The sequence below is a fragment of the Ornithodoros turicata genome, chromosome 2, assembly GCF_037126465.1.
Source record: "Ornithodoros turicata isolate Travis chromosome 2, ASM3712646v1, whole genome shotgun sequence".
In the NCBI taxonomy this organism is placed as follows: domain Eukaryota; kingdom Metazoa; phylum Arthropoda; class Arachnida; order Ixodida; family Argasidae; genus Ornithodoros; species Ornithodoros turicata.
The window spans coordinates 31298912-31314449 of NC_088202.1; the positions used below are offsets into that span (position 1 = coordinate 31298912).

Here is a 15538-nt window from a genome sequence, read left to right on the forward strand (position 1 = left end):
GCACCACTGTGACCGGTGGTTTGCCACAATTTTACGCGGATCGCTATCCTGATGAACGTTATAATATGGCATATCGAAGTAGCGGTTAAAATAGAAAAGAGGTTTCAGCCGACATTTTCCCATCAGCAGCTGATCATGAAGCTTACCGTTGAGGTTACGCTTCCAACGTGTACCCCGGAATATCATACTTACAGACCCTAGCAGTAATGCTATAAATTCACCACAAAATGCGGCAACTCCAATACGTGTAATTAGAGTTATTGGACCTACCTTTCACAAGAAGAATTGGGTACCATGATAATAAAGCTGGGTTGTCCGACTCAGTGGTTTATACGAAATCGCAAGCACGGGGGGTTAAAAAAATGAGGGGGGTATTATTACAGTTACGTTGTAACAGGTTTACATATAATCACCAACATGTATTTCAAGCAGAAATGACTCTACCCCCCCCCCCCCCATAGGGGGTGCGCAGGAAAGAAAGGAAGAAGTTGTCGCCAAAGAGTGTGTAGAGGAGGGGGGGTCTGAATAAAACACTGGTCTGACTGATATGTTACTGCGTAATGTAGAACTTTCTTCCGAGACACTTCGGCATAGGACAAAGTTTATTGATTTCACATACAATATTTCTTCTACTCTACTTCCTGCGCTAAAGTGAATTATGTAATGGCTTTGTGATTGAGGATGAGATAAAAAATATTTCATATTAATCGCAGAGAAAATAATGCAAAGGTTCATGAAACAGGCATCACTGCGCACGAAACGACAACAATTATTCCAGCATTGCAATAACCTATGGTCTCTGTGAGGCCACAAAAAGTCTATGCCAATGTAACAACACAATCAGAGGGAAAGCGTTGGTTCCCTCGTAGATGCCTTCTTGCTATCATAGTAAGCCGCATTCAGTCGATTTAGGATTCTTTTCTTCGGCGTGAGCAAGAAAACAAATTCCTTTTATAATGTGCGTAATAAACATTCCTTCATAACAATTCCTTCAGAGTTGCACTCTTTTTTACATCTTTCGACGGCTCATCTTTATCGAAGTAGCAAATGTTGTCTTCTCCAAAATCCACCATCTTCCTTTCTCTAGCGAAGCCGATGAACACCTCTCCCAGCGACGTGTCGTTCACGAGAAAGTCCTCGAACTTAATCTCCTGTTGCAGGAGGTGCAGCTTTCTGAAGACTTCGCTCCAGACGAGCGGGTAGTCCGAGCTCGGCTTCAGCCTGTAGCGCATCTGATCCTGTTCGGGAGTACGAAATAAAAATACGCACACATCACACCTATGCATCAATTGCACAATAATTAGGTAAAAGGAGGAAACGTTCGCGAAGACAAGTTCTAGGCACTTCATGCGCTCCGTCTACGCAACCCTGCTGGAAATAGTCGGCATGATCTCATTGACTTCTCCCCACAATTTTAATGAGATTCAATGAGGAATCAGACGCGAATTCGTTCAACGTGTAGAAGCCGACTATTTCTCATTGACTGAAGTCGAAGTTAAAGGGACGGTCTCGTACAGCCGGGGCGATTCCGAAACTTAGCCAAAACTAGTTTCACGATTACTGTACACATACAACCGTCAAAGTTCCATTTGGAATAACCAAGTCGTTTTCGAGGAATTTGAAGAAACGTGCCGTAAAAGCAGACGACGAAAGCTGCACCTTTCTCATGCATACGTCACGTATGACGTCGGCCTGCGGGTGCGTCGTCGTTGTCATGGTAATTGTAACTTGCAGAAGCACCTTGGCTTGAGTAATCCCCTTTGCTCTCGAAATGGGGACACTCAGGCGTATACCTCCGCGAGCGGAGAATGTAGTCCGAGCATTGACTGTGATCGGATACGTGGAAGCTAAGTCACGTGTTTTCTTTCCGCGAGTATTTAATGCGGTTTTTAAATAAACACGTACTCCTTCTCCATGTACGTCGTCAGCGACACTTCATCTCGAAGCATGATCAGTGTACAACGGGGAGTGTAATGGAAGCGCGCGTAATATATTTTTGGTCGGAGCTGTAATGCGACCGCGCGCGCCGATGGCCAGCGACTTCAGATTTGTGATTGTGGATGGGGTTGTTCTGCGACTTTTAACTTGTCTCTGAGGATTAACATAGTTGTTCTGAACCACCATGCTTGCCACTACTTAGAATGCGCGTTTTTCACCTGAGAACTGAAAGAATATGTACGAGAGTTGCCGCGGTGCACAGTAACTTCTGAAAGTCGTTTGCTCACGCCGATGCACTAGCACGCGCAAAAGCAGACGATTTCTGTATCCTATCACGGACTTACCCGCAGGGCGACGTGGCCGTTCTTATTGTTGCCAACACAGATCGCGGCGTGCTCTGCAATCTTTATCAGTTTAATTCGGTTATTTAATAACTGTGGCGTGTTTTGTCGGGTGAATTAGCAGTATTCCATTTTCAACAAAGGGCAATCGAATGGTACACTTTATGAAAGGGGCAGAGGGTACGAGACCGTCCCTTTAAGCAGGGAAGCTGCCTTCGCGAAACTGGGCTCTGCCGTGTTGTGTGGCGAAGACCGCAATACGAAGCAAGGAACCAATTGAAAGAAATGGTTTAATGGTCGTCAGTGAGAAACTCTGACTTTCAATTGATTTAATAAGATCCAACATGTTGTGTAATTCAGTCTGCACCAACAGAAGGAATGAGGAATTGGTCTAATGTGTACCAATGAGAAACTGCTTATTTAGTGGGATCCAACATGTTGCATGGCTGCCAATACAGTAAGTGAGAAGCCAGTTGTTGAAGTAACGAAAGTAATGGTGACCAACAGTACATCATTACTCTCAAATTAAGTAATAATTTAATGAGGAAGAACGCCATACGTCCGTGTAGAACATGAACTAATTCGAGGAACGCGTCCGATTGAAACAAATGAAACTCCAGAATACGCACCGTATCGACATATATTACAAGAGAAAATTGAACGAGCAGGCCGTTCGCCGATGTCGCCGCTCGCGGAGTCCGAAGCGGGCGCGTTGTAACACGTTTCCGTGCCGCACTGCATAGTGGCGTTGAAAATAGTTCGCTACGTTATTTCAAACGTTCGTGAACAGGTTCATACGCACCTATTACTTTAAGCTATTGTTTCTACATTTGTATAACATTCCAGTGCACGGAAGTCCAAGCGTTTCTGAAGTCGTCAACGGAAATTAGTCAGTCTGTTACGGAATGCCGAAGTGTTCGGATGCGCGCCTTGTCCCGCCGTGGCTCACAAGCAGTTGGCGGATCTCGGGCGTCGCGCTGTGAGCAACGGTATGTCATATATTTGACACCCACTCACACTGACATGTTGCTGTTCCTGTATCTTTTAAAAATTGGGTATCTTGAAAGTTTGGCTGGTACGACGCAGCTGGCATGGGGGCGTAGGCATTTGTCAGAAGGTGGCCAGAACGGATTCTTACCGAAGTTGGATGGGGTTAATTTTCCCACATGAACTGGCACCCGGAAGCTGGACGGGGCTTCGCGAATCACCTACGAAGCTCAGGAGACCATGATGGTTGCTTGCTTCAAGACCTTCTGTTTTGTTCGTCGACGCTTGTATGCTAAGTTTGTACGGACGTTGGCGCCACGTCACTATGAAGTTACTGATTGTGGATTTATTTTGTGTGTGTTGATGATGGACAGTATGCTTTCAAAACATGTAAGTGCTGAATCAAGTTTTTACTCTTGTTGTTTGTCTTGCTAGTGATTTTCAACTGATTAGTGAATATTCACACTTACAAAACGTTTGAAATAACTTTCACCTTTATATGTTCCACTTGTAATATTTTAATATCTACTGTATTGCGATGTGAAGAAATAAATGTGCACGCAGAAACAGCATCTAGTGTAACTCCTTTCTACAGCAAAAACATGCGTTCTGCCCATTCGATGCAGCAGAGTCTAATGTTATTACACATTCAAAAGGTGCATCATCAATGTGAATTTACATGTGACTTTAGTGGGAAAATCTGGGCTACATCACATTGGCCAATGGTATACTAGGCTGGCCTCCAATGGGTATGATTAAGCGTGGTTCCACTTTATCCCCGTTGACATTTTCAGTGATTTCGCTCTGAAACCCACTAAATTCCAGTAGTTTTCAATACTGTATTTGTCCAAAATTGTCAATTCGGAATCGCAAATTTTGGCTCCTTTCAATGAGAATTGTGAATGTGATACCCACTTAAACCGAATGAGATTTCTGGGCTATTTTGAATTGGACTATTTCCAGCAGGGAAGTGGGTTCCCGCACGTGTTCATACTGTGCATGAAGAGAAAAACAAACCGTAGCCTCTAGGCTGCACGCAGTGCATGAGTTAATAGAGATTTTTACTGTATCGTTGCTATCGCCTTTGCGTACGTGTTCGTGGGTCTGCGCACGTGCAGCTTCGCGCAGTGCGCAGAACCACCACGCTATCTCTCCTAGAAAGTTTTACTACACCGCGACCGGGAGCCTGGGAGGCTACCGCACCCAATCAAGAGATAAGGTTGTGAGTCACGTATGGTGTCATTGGTTCTGGTACGTACAGTAACTCGACGGTGACGTTACCAACCGTGCGCTAAAACTCGCTTACAACTCAACGTCGCCACACCGACACTACATAGACAGTTGCAGAGCTGTTCTTTCAGCTCGTTGGTACATACTTGGAGGAAAACGAGTGCAAAAACAGAAGGAGACGGGCGGACACGGACTGCTAGGCGGTGACACAGTCCATCTCCTTGTGTTTTCATTTTTGCACTCGTTTTCCTCCAACTACACAGCTGTTTCGGCCTTATAGGGTTATAGTTACCAATGCGCGAGGGTGCAACGTTTGAGTGGGTCGCGTCAGAAGGTCACGTAGAACGTGCTGTCCTCCCGTCAGAGTGAGATATTGTGCGTGAAACGACTTTCTGTTATGGACATCCGACTTTTCTATGATGATGCCGTTCTCCATTCCAATACAAGTATAAATGAACTGAGCGTAAGGGAAATCACATCAACTGAAGCGCATTGTGTTTCTTTATTTTTTTTAAAATCCGTGTTAGCGCCACGAAGCAACTGTGGCTATGAGCGGCGTACATACGTCGATAGATGGAGAGAGGGCAGCAGGAAGGAGTGGGGGACAGGGGGTTAGTATGCGCCCTGGGCAGACTTCAGAGGGAACGGTGCAAACATTTCTCTGGAAAGTCTTCGGAAAACACAGGGAAGACCTCAGACAGCACAGCCGGTGACAGGGTTTGAAGCCGTATCACCTCCCAGTCTCGGCGTGGAAAGCGATCATCGTAACCGCTATGCCACGGGGGTTGGTCATCGTATTTTGGGCCAGTTTCACGTCACTTCAGGCATGGAGGTCCCATTGACCTCCTGGATTTTAATTTTTTTACATTTAGAAGCTCATCATACACGATGATCAACAGCGGTAAAATGAATAATTTCTATGGAATAGTTTCCCTGCAAAAAAAAAAAAAAAATGTATATATATATATATATATATATATATATATATATATATTATCTTAATCTTAATTATCTTAATCTTAATCTTATAATAATCTTCGTTGTCTGCCTCATATTTTGTTAGTACCTATATATATATATATATTATATATACATGATAATCCTTTTACCTCACCCTATTATATATACGTATATATCGAGAAAATCCGACCCTGAATTCGAGTGTTTCAGTTTTGCCGTGTGTGCCCGCATATATCTCGTTAGTTTTAAAATATATTGTAGTGAATTTCTTAAATGATTTAGTATGCCTACAGGAAAGTAGTACTAGCGCAAATTTTGGCGCGCAGGTGTAACGCTGTGTGCTATAAAAAACGGCGAATATGCTCTCTCGCGCAGTTTTGTTCCTACTTCGACACGTGATTTCTCTGGCTATAGATATTCCTCATTACCATACTTGGTATAAGTTCGCTCAGCTTTTAATGCCCTTTCATGTGATATATCTATCGTGCGTATATCTTCTACAGGTATCTGCTGAAACAGGCAAATGTTTAGGCATATTTCGAAAAAACAAGGATTTTGCGCGCCCCTTTCTCCAAAAGGCCCATTTTGATTTCATTTATATTTTGCCAGGACATGGCACGATCTTAGACCTTTCATCTGACGTCAAAAACTTCTGCTTCAAAAGGCGTACACTGGCGACTAGCGCGTTAAAGCGTGGCCCTACTCTGCGTGCGTGCGTACGTGTCGGAGCCCGGCTGCCGGTACCGCGGGATGGCGGGCCTCCTGTGGATATCGTACAAGAAAGGTACAACATTGTGTAATCAAAAGTGGTTGTTTATGTCGATATATTTACAAGACACTGAAAAAGCAGTGGTTTGCAATGGCAGCGACAAATGATTTCACTCAGTTTCTATGAAAACGTCACTTTTCTGCATTCACTGTCCACGGTGCGAGCTATGAATGTTTCTCGACGTCGACTTTCCGATGCCTTGCTTTGCCACGCATTCGAACCTTGTATGCCACTTTGATGCGGTATACATTTACCCACTTCTTTTTCTTTTGCATTCTAAAAGGACCCACGTCCTCAGCGCGTACATAGAGTAAGTGGACGCGCTTTAGGTGTTTTGGCAAGCACGTTATCATATCTTGTGACACTAGGATGACATCTTGCTCGGGTGAACGCAAGTTAGGTGTCGTGGCATGGTGCTTGATTATTTCACCAATTCTCTCACACGCACTTTTATCGTGGCCTGTTCCTGTGAACAGCCATGTCGCGTTCGCAAAAGTAGATTTGGAGAGCTCATAGAGCATATGCAGATATTTAAAATGGTTCGCCGCTCCATCTGTACACGTAAATCATTCGCTGCAAGAGGAACATTCTCGTCAGTTCACTCTTCAATAGTGATGGAAGCTAACAGTGACTGTGCTGAATCGTGACACAAGTCTTCGCACACTACACCAAAACTGTGCGTTTCCGTACCAAGTGTTACCACACATATGAATATGAAAATCTGGTTTTCCCGAGAGGCACGCTTGTATTTCGCTAGGCATGCGCTACTGTCCAGTTGTCAGCGAAATTGAAGTGCATCACGTGCGTCTTGGAAGGTGGATTAGTATTTTTCTTCCGCGTGGCTCTGCTCTGAACGGCTCTAACGTAATTATGACAAATGCGAGAACCCGCCCACTTCCTTAGCTCTGACAGCAAATGTACTGCTGCAACTTCAACACAGAACACGAGTTTTGTGCTGAAAGACCTCTGCATAACATAAAAATATCGTAAAATTAAGTAAAGCAAGCATAGCAGGAACTTGCGGGAACCCTGGAAAAAGTAACTCCTAACTTGATATTTATTTTTACGGTATGCGTATCACCGTATAAGGCGGCTTGCAAGAGTGTGGTTTTACCTTCGCTGACCATTTAGTCGTTGAAATACGGCTTTACGGCAACGCAGGATTTCATTCAGATGCTTTGTGTGAAATAACGAACTCCCAGGCGTGGATTCTTTCTTCAGCAGGACGTCAAACGTTTGCCGACGAATAGCTCAGGTAAGGCTAGGGCCAGACAACCTTGCCCAAACAAAGGGCGCATCGACAGGAAGCCCGCATCCCGCGGGACCGGCAGCCGGGCTGCGGCACGTACGCACGCAGACTAGGGCCGCGTTTTAACACGCTAATCGCCAGTGTACGCCTTTTGAAGCAGAATGTTTTTACGTCAGATGAAAGGTCGGGCCATGTCCTGGCAAAATATAAGTGAAATCAAACCGGGGCCTTTTCGAGAAACGAACGCGCAAAATCCTTGTTGTGCGCCTGTTTCAGCAGATACCTGTAAGAGATATACGCACGATAGATACACCACATGAAAGGACATTAAAAGCTGACTGAACTAGTACAAGTATGGTAATGAGGGATATCTACAGCCGGAGAAATCACGCCAAGTTGGAACAAAACTGGGCGAGAGAGCATGTTCGCCATTGTTTATAGCACAGAGCGTTGCACCTGCACGCCAAAATTTGCGCTCGTACTGCTGCCTGTAGGCATACTAGAGCATAAAAAAATTCCATACAATATCCTTTAAAACTCACGATATATGCACGTGTAAACACGGCAAAACTGAAACACTCGAATTCAGGGCCGGCTTTTCTCGATTTTTTTGTGTGAAAACTATTCCGTAGAAATTATTCATTGTACCGCTGTTGGTCATCATGTACGATGAGCTTCTAAGTATAAAAAATAATAAAAATCCAGGAGGTCGATGGGACCTCCATGCCAGAACTGACGTGAAACGTTATAACGTTATGCAACGTTATAACCCAGTGACCACTTCAAGTGTGTCATGTGTGTTACAGTCCGATCTTGACGGTCTCCACAGTAGAGGTACACCAAAGAAAAACGAAAGGAGTAAATATGCGAGTAGTTGCATGCTTTACTCCCCTAGGCTGCAATTACTCCTCGTCCATGAAATTTATCCCTCAGCAATCCAATAATCATTATACCTGGCACAGCCTTCCATGCGTTTAGTTCCCAAAGGGACAGACCGTTCTGTGTTTAAAGACGTAAAATTACTCATTTTCTCCCTCTCAGAGTGTGGCTTGCCAGGAAATGTGACTTGCTGAAGATCACCTGGGGACTGAATCGCTTGCACGTCTAGCGAGCTAACGAGGGGAGGGGCACTTGTCGCGCTGCTCACGCGAAACGTGAAGGACACTGCATACGTCACGCGCAGTGTGCCACGCGCCCGTCTTTTTGAATTCCCCGCCACTCGTTAGCTCGTTAGACGTGCAAGCGATAAAGCGGCCTTTGGTGATCGACTGAAGCGCATGCAGGCAACCATAACGTTTAGATTGCCTTCTCCTCGCGCAGCGCTGTTGTCACCGAATTAGCTGGAGCAACGGAGCACAGTATCGACTGCCGCGATGAAACTAGCTTGGATCATTTGAAATATGGCAATCGTCGTCCTCATCCATGAAATTTATCCCTCAGCAATCCAATAATCATTATAACTGGCACAGCCTTCCATGCGTTTAGTTCCCAAAGGGACAGTCCGTTCTGTGTTTATCGTCTGTCGATTTCGACGATTCGTCGTCGATATCGACGTCGCGTCTAACGAGCTAACGAGTGGCGGGGAATTCAAAAAGATGGGCGCGTGGCACACTGCACGTGACGTATGCAGTGTCCTTCACGTTTCGCGTGAGGAGCGCGACAAGTGCCCCTCCCCTCGTTTATCGTCGCAAAAGCCACATAGCGGCGAGTGCCGTGCCAATTAGTAAACTATTCTGGTCGCTTGTGCTTCGTATCACATCGCTTGACGTCATCACTTTCTCGTGTTTATACCACAAATCAAGGATATACCTATACCCTCTACCATCATATACCTATCTACCTATACCTACATATACCTTCTACCATCACCGACTGTTGCTACCTAAACAGTCATGGTCATAGGCTGAATTTGGATTGAATATTAACGTATACTAAGACCTCCAGTCATTTAAAGGGTACAATGCGGCCAGATAGCAACAACTTCTGTTGAGAACAGACAGGCAAACTCTTTAATCTAGGAACACGACCCTAGTGCGCCTTCCAGGGTGGCCCACATCCTTTACCGCGTCGAACAGAGCGGGATCCACGTAAACATGGTGAACTTGAGGCCACACACTAATTTTTTTACACCTATGTTAGTGTAAGAGGGGTGTATTTTGCAATATACACCCAGATCACACTCATATTACACCCCCTCGAGGCTGATCCTCTCATAGATGGGTGAGAATTAGGTGCATATTGGTGTGTTAACGGTGTACCAAGACTTTGATAAGGGCATAATGATTTAAGTGTGTTTTGCCTTATTGTAATATGTTTGACATTGCCGTGGAATATGAATGGCGTGTACACTGAGTATTTTTCCTCATACCAAAACCAGTAAGGAACACAAACGTTATCTTGATGGTGAGTTGATACACCAAGCAATTCCTCACTTCAGTGTTTTTTGTGTATATAATCCAATTAAACCTCACCCTTCGTTTTGACTGGAATGCGAGCAGCGCTATCGAATTTGCAGACGCTCGCAAGACAGGGAATGCATATAGTATCTGATTTCTCTTACAAAGGAAATGCCTTTCTAAGTGAGCTTTTGGTTAGTCATCCCATTTATGTGATGTTTCAAATTTATCTCGAAATTTAAGCGCCCATCCGTATACCAGACCGTAAATTGGTCCAATATGGCACCAGGTCGGAATTTACATATGAGGACATTTATTATTACATGTTCATATTATGCATTTAGTTTGGCTGATACGCATACACTCACTATGGAAACAAAGCAGCACATGTTACGCCATTGCTTAAGGGTGTTGACACCGAAAATTGAATCAGTTAGGGTATCGTACAATTGCCAGTGTAGACCAAGAAGCCGCACACCCGCTAAGTAGATGTTGCACCGTTTCAGAGGTAATGTGTATGTACCAGAACTCACACCCTGATGGAAATGATCTGAAGAAAATATGACGGGAGAAGTAGATATTACGATTCTGAGCCCTGTGATACACATTCGCACAAAAAGTTAGAGCGTAGCGCGCAAGCGTGGCGCGCGAGGGAGCTTTGAATCTCGCTGCTGAAATGCCCCCTATCTCGGCTGCCAGCCGCTGACGTCATGTGGCTGCGCCGTCTTTTTCTTTATTTTTTGCGCTTTCTCCGGCGTCGCGGCGCCGGCAAGCCGACCGAGCAGGAAGCGTTGTTGTCCATCGCACGTCTTGAAAAGCACAGGTGATGAACTGAACACTCTTTAGGCGACACGTCTGCTCTTCTTGATGAAACCTTTTATGAAGTTGGAGTCTAAGCTCCGCCAGCTTCGATTGCGCTACACGAATGTACCGGAGACTGGTAAGTGATGCTGCTAAGTGTGAACGAACATTCAGATTGAAATATAGTGCTTCTTCTTGGTTACAAATCCATAGTCATGAATACGCGGCGCAGTGACCAGTGTTTTCATTTGAAGAGGTCGTCGACCATCATGACTTCTCCGTGTTGTGGTCAACACTATGGGCGCTGAACAGCATGGACGCTGGCATCTCCGAGGCGAAAGAGCGGACCGGTGAATGCATAGCTGTGTAACATTGCGCTTACCATATCTTACTGACACCAGGAGCGCAACGTCTCCACAACCACAACAACATGGATACCAAAATAAAGTCAGTAGAGTTCATCTGCTAGCGATCTGTGGGAAACCCCAAACCCGTTGCCAAATAACCGTTTTCTTTTTTGAATGGTTACACGCAGCGTGCAACAAAGGGACATGGAATAAATCTCCAACTGAATCTCCAACTGACAGGAATGTATTTAGTCGTATCGTATATATACTGCATAGACAGGCACAATACTATTCACTAATTAACGACACCTCAGCACAATCGGAACAGAAACCACAATCGCGTACGATCCACCTCAATCCGGGCCGTCACGGCAACACAGAGGCCTAGCCACACCTTTTACACTGCCCGCAGTCTTGTTTTATGCAAAACGTACGAGACAAATCATGTAATAACGCAAGTCAATGCCAAACGCAAATAAATAGCAACAGCATCTCAGTCAGTAAGTCGCCACGATTCCGGAGCTAACAGACGAGCGGACGCTTCCGGCAGCCAATGAAGTGCTGGGCCACCTCACGTCACCACACGCCAGACTCGGCTTGGGGGAGACTGTCGCCGCGGAGCGGATTCTTGCAAACTAATTTTCTCAGGAAATTCGCGCTTTTCGAAGGAAATATTTTGCGTGACAGTTTATGAAGGTAGTATGTTGATATCAAGCGGTGAAAAATATATGTTCCAAATGATTTCCATGCTCTTTTAAGCATAAAAGTTTGAATGTGTTGTGAAATACACCCTGGGAGGTAGGTGTATTTCATTACACGTACACACTTTTACACTTAAAGGGGTGTGAGTTATGGTATACCCCCCTTACACTCAAAAGGATGTAAATAGTTAGTGTGACACTTGGTGCAAGCAATAAGACAATCTCAAGTTACCCCGCGAGAGCTTAGTATGTGCCCTTCGTGCAATTAATTAAAACGTAAAGTTAGGAAAACACGAGGTACCGCTGCAATCAGGTCGCATCGCATAGACAAGTTATGGTCCAGTACCATCGACACCAATTAAATTACTCACCTCCCGTTTTTCATAGATGGCAGAGTTCGGGAACTCCCGCTTGATGCCTCGGTTGAGGTTCTTGATGGAGCCCTCCTGTATGCTCTGCTTGACTGTCAGCTTGACGATAATAGTGCACCCCTGAGTTGCTGTCTGCTTCAGAGTGACCGTGTCGCCAACACGCGTGAAGTCGCCGTCCGAAACGATGCCTACCCTCGAGCACAGGTGGTCGCATTCGCGCATGCTGCGTGTGAATTATTTCCGCGTTATCGTTCGCACTAGCAGAAACGTTGGTACTCTGTCACACATTTCGGTTTAATGCGACCATTTCAAGTGTTGTGCGTGGCAGGAACTGTCTCAGCGTCAGTGACACAGGTAGCGCTAGATAGACCACTTAAAAATAAAACGTTAGAAAATAAGTTCCTTAAAAATCTAACTTCCAAAATCAACTTTTAAAAATGAATCATGTATATACCCACTGCGTCAAATAAGCTCGAAAAAATAAACTTCGCAAAATCAATGCTTCGAAATGGATCTTGCAAAACCCACCCTCTCTGACTGGTGCTAAGCGGAAGCTATCTACATCCACGTCGCAAAATAGTACGCTATTCACTCTTAAAATGAGCTTGAATGCCATGACTATGTTCGCAGAGAGGAATCCATATTTCGAGGGTTGTCTAACAACTGCTATAGTAAGTCACCTGAAGTAAGCAGGTGAGTGGATACGTCCTGTTAATCTTAGGTCGTCGCATAAGATTGTGCCTCCAACAATGTCTAAGGCTATTCCACCTCCCCAAAGGAATTGTTGAAATTGGCTAGTATATCCATTTCGCCACTGAAAACACATTTTCATATTTTCGCAAACTTTGAGAAAAGTAATAGCAAAGTTACCTTAAGACGTGCACCTCTTTAAAATAAAAATTTCCGTGGCGGTTACTTCGACTGTGGGCACACGGAGATATTACCATGGCACGAATATTTTCTTGTAGATGTTACCCTATTTTCGCTTTCGGAGAACGCGTTGACTAGAAGACCGAACCTTTGGGCGTGTTGGTATAGCATAACGAGGCAGGGAAGCGCAGACGAGAAGACACAGACCGAACCCGTCTGCGCACCCGTTTGCGATAGCGCCCGTCCCGTTTATGTCTGTCAGTCTGTGTCTTCTCGTCTGCGCTTCCCTGCCTCGTTATGCGTTGACTAGGACGGCATTCGCTACCCAAGGGTGGGTACTTGCCAGTGTGAGGTGAAGAGCACTGACATCCCGTTGCTCCGTTGGATCCTCGTGATGGCTCGGAAGAGGCGACCACGAGATGCCGGGTCCACGCCCTGGGTGCATTCGTGCAGGATTACAACGGGTGGGTCTCCCATGAGACTCATGCCGAGAGCCAACTTCCTTCTGCTTCCAGAACTTCAGAGACAAATAAAACTTTTTTAGATGTGGTGAAAAGGGAGCCTGGATTTTTGCAACAACATCGGTCGAAGCTAACCCATATCCTGGAGAGTTTACACTGATTTTTGCATATCCACAAGTGTATGCAATGAAAGCAAACAGATAAAAGAAGGAGCATGTGCTCTAGTATCCGTTCAGATATGGATTGTAGACTTGGCACTAAGCGCAAAAGAAACTAATATATAGATATATTATTTTCTAGTAATATAGCACTTAGTGTTCATTAGTACAGTACTCGACAAGAGTGTACAGAACACGCCCCGGCGCATTTCTGACTCAGAGTGACACGCTATCAGCGAATGGCACCGTACGGACCTGCACAGAGGTGACCGGGTTACCTAGGCACACGTCTAACTCCGTACGGTCCCATTCGCTGCTACTGTGTCACACCGAAGAAGGAATACGCAAGAGTGTGTTTCGTAACCTTCTGTCCATAACTGTACAGCTGGGGAGGGAGCACTGGGGTGTCGCATTTCTTTATTTGGAGTGACACACATACTGAGAGATTGACAGCAAAGTCGGTCACCCGTTTTCTATTCGACCTCTTCCAGGTATCTAGCCGCGGACCACTCCGACAAAGAAATACGCCAGTGCCATGTTCCGTACACTTTTGTTCCAAGCCGTACCAATTAATCCACATGAGACCTGTGCGTGACCGAGAAAATGTGGGATCACATGCAATAGCATGGAACAAGGGATAACGGATGGATATGCACTAATCCTCACAGCTTTCACAACCAAGAACCGTCAATTCTGTGTGTGTTGTCATTTCCACACCAGAATATAGAGCGGTATCTTTCACTATGTCACGCTCACTACAGTTTCACGTAAACAGCGTTCTAATGCGTACTAGTGCGGCAATTAGCCGCCGAAGCTAGCAAGCACCATGACTGGTTCGACCCGATGTACACTCTTAAAAATGAACTTCACCACATAGCACGCTTCTAGCCAACCATCATCCAGGGTGATATCGTTCCCTTCCTTGATTTGTTGAAAACGGGAGGCGTACGCCTTTTTGTGACACTTATGCAGAAATGTTAATTGTCACAAAAAGGCGCACGCCTCCCGTTTTCTACAAATCATGTGAGAGAACGATATCACTCGCGATTATGGTTGGCTTGGAGCGTGCTATGTGGTGAAGTTCATTTTTAAGAGTGTAGTGTGCATGGGAAGTCGAGACGCAGGTTGACGGACGATTCAGGGAATGATGTCACGACACAAGTGTAACAGCGGTCGGTGCCACAGTCGCCACAGAGGGTCGTTTGGTTCTCAACCAGATGAATATTATGTTACTTTTTCTTTTTTGTTTCCAGGAGATTGTACCACCCGTTGCGGCAGGCAGACTTTGTTCTTTTTTTATCGCATCGTCACGTCACACAATGAACCCAGATCTGAAGCAATATATGAAGATTACGGTTGCATAACTGTGGATCACGCTGCTTCACAGTTGCGCAGTAGTAGCATAACGAACAAGCGATGAAGACCCACGCGGACGCCGTCTATCTAAGCACCATGTGCAACGCGTTCGAAATAGTTGAGACATCTGACCTGTTCGAACACTCACAGTTATGATGAGAAAGTCGACATACTTAATAATGAATTTTATAAGAGTCGATAGCAGCTCGATGCCACAACTTGTCCATAATGAGCATACAAAAGTTGAACCAGGGATTGAGGAAGCGGCCGCAGACATTAGCTCAGGGCTGACTGTATCGTGACCGCGGGTAACGCCGTTCCTTGTTCTTTTCTTTCTCGAGGTTCGTTGTTCGCGACTCGTGGGATTGTTTTTGAGTCACGTGAGGGAGGTCGTTGACGTACGTTGGGCCTTTGCCCTCACATATCTCTGCCCCTCAAATTTCTGTGCGTCGATTGCATGTACCAGGATTGAACACGCAGTCCATAAGCTGGTCGCGGACATCGCAGTGTTCAGCGAGTGCACTTCGTTCAAGGTCAGAAGTGTCAAACCACCGAAAACTAGTGACACATGGAATGATTGAAATCAAATCGAATCGCGCGGTG

The 15538-nt window shown here is 45.4% G+C and overlaps 1 protein-coding gene across 1 annotated transcript in view; it reads right to left on the minus strand.

Moving 5' to 3' along the window:
- Nucleotides 1-929: 929 nt before the first annotated feature.
- Nucleotides 930-15538, minus strand: part of LOC135383299 (phospholipid-transporting ATPase ABCA3-like) — a 165424-nt gene continuing 150815 nt past the window's right edge. The window contains exons 22-24 of the mRNA XM_064612815.1: nucleotides 13304-13477; nucleotides 12091-12313; nucleotides 930-1238 (exon numbers count right to left, since the gene is read on the minus strand). Coding sequence (XP_064468885.1) covers nucleotides 978-1238; nucleotides 12091-12313; nucleotides 13304-13477 — 658 coding nt within the window. The 3' untranslated portion in view covers nucleotides 930-977. The remainder of the gene's footprint in view (nucleotides 1239-12090; nucleotides 12314-13303; nucleotides 13478-15538) is intronic.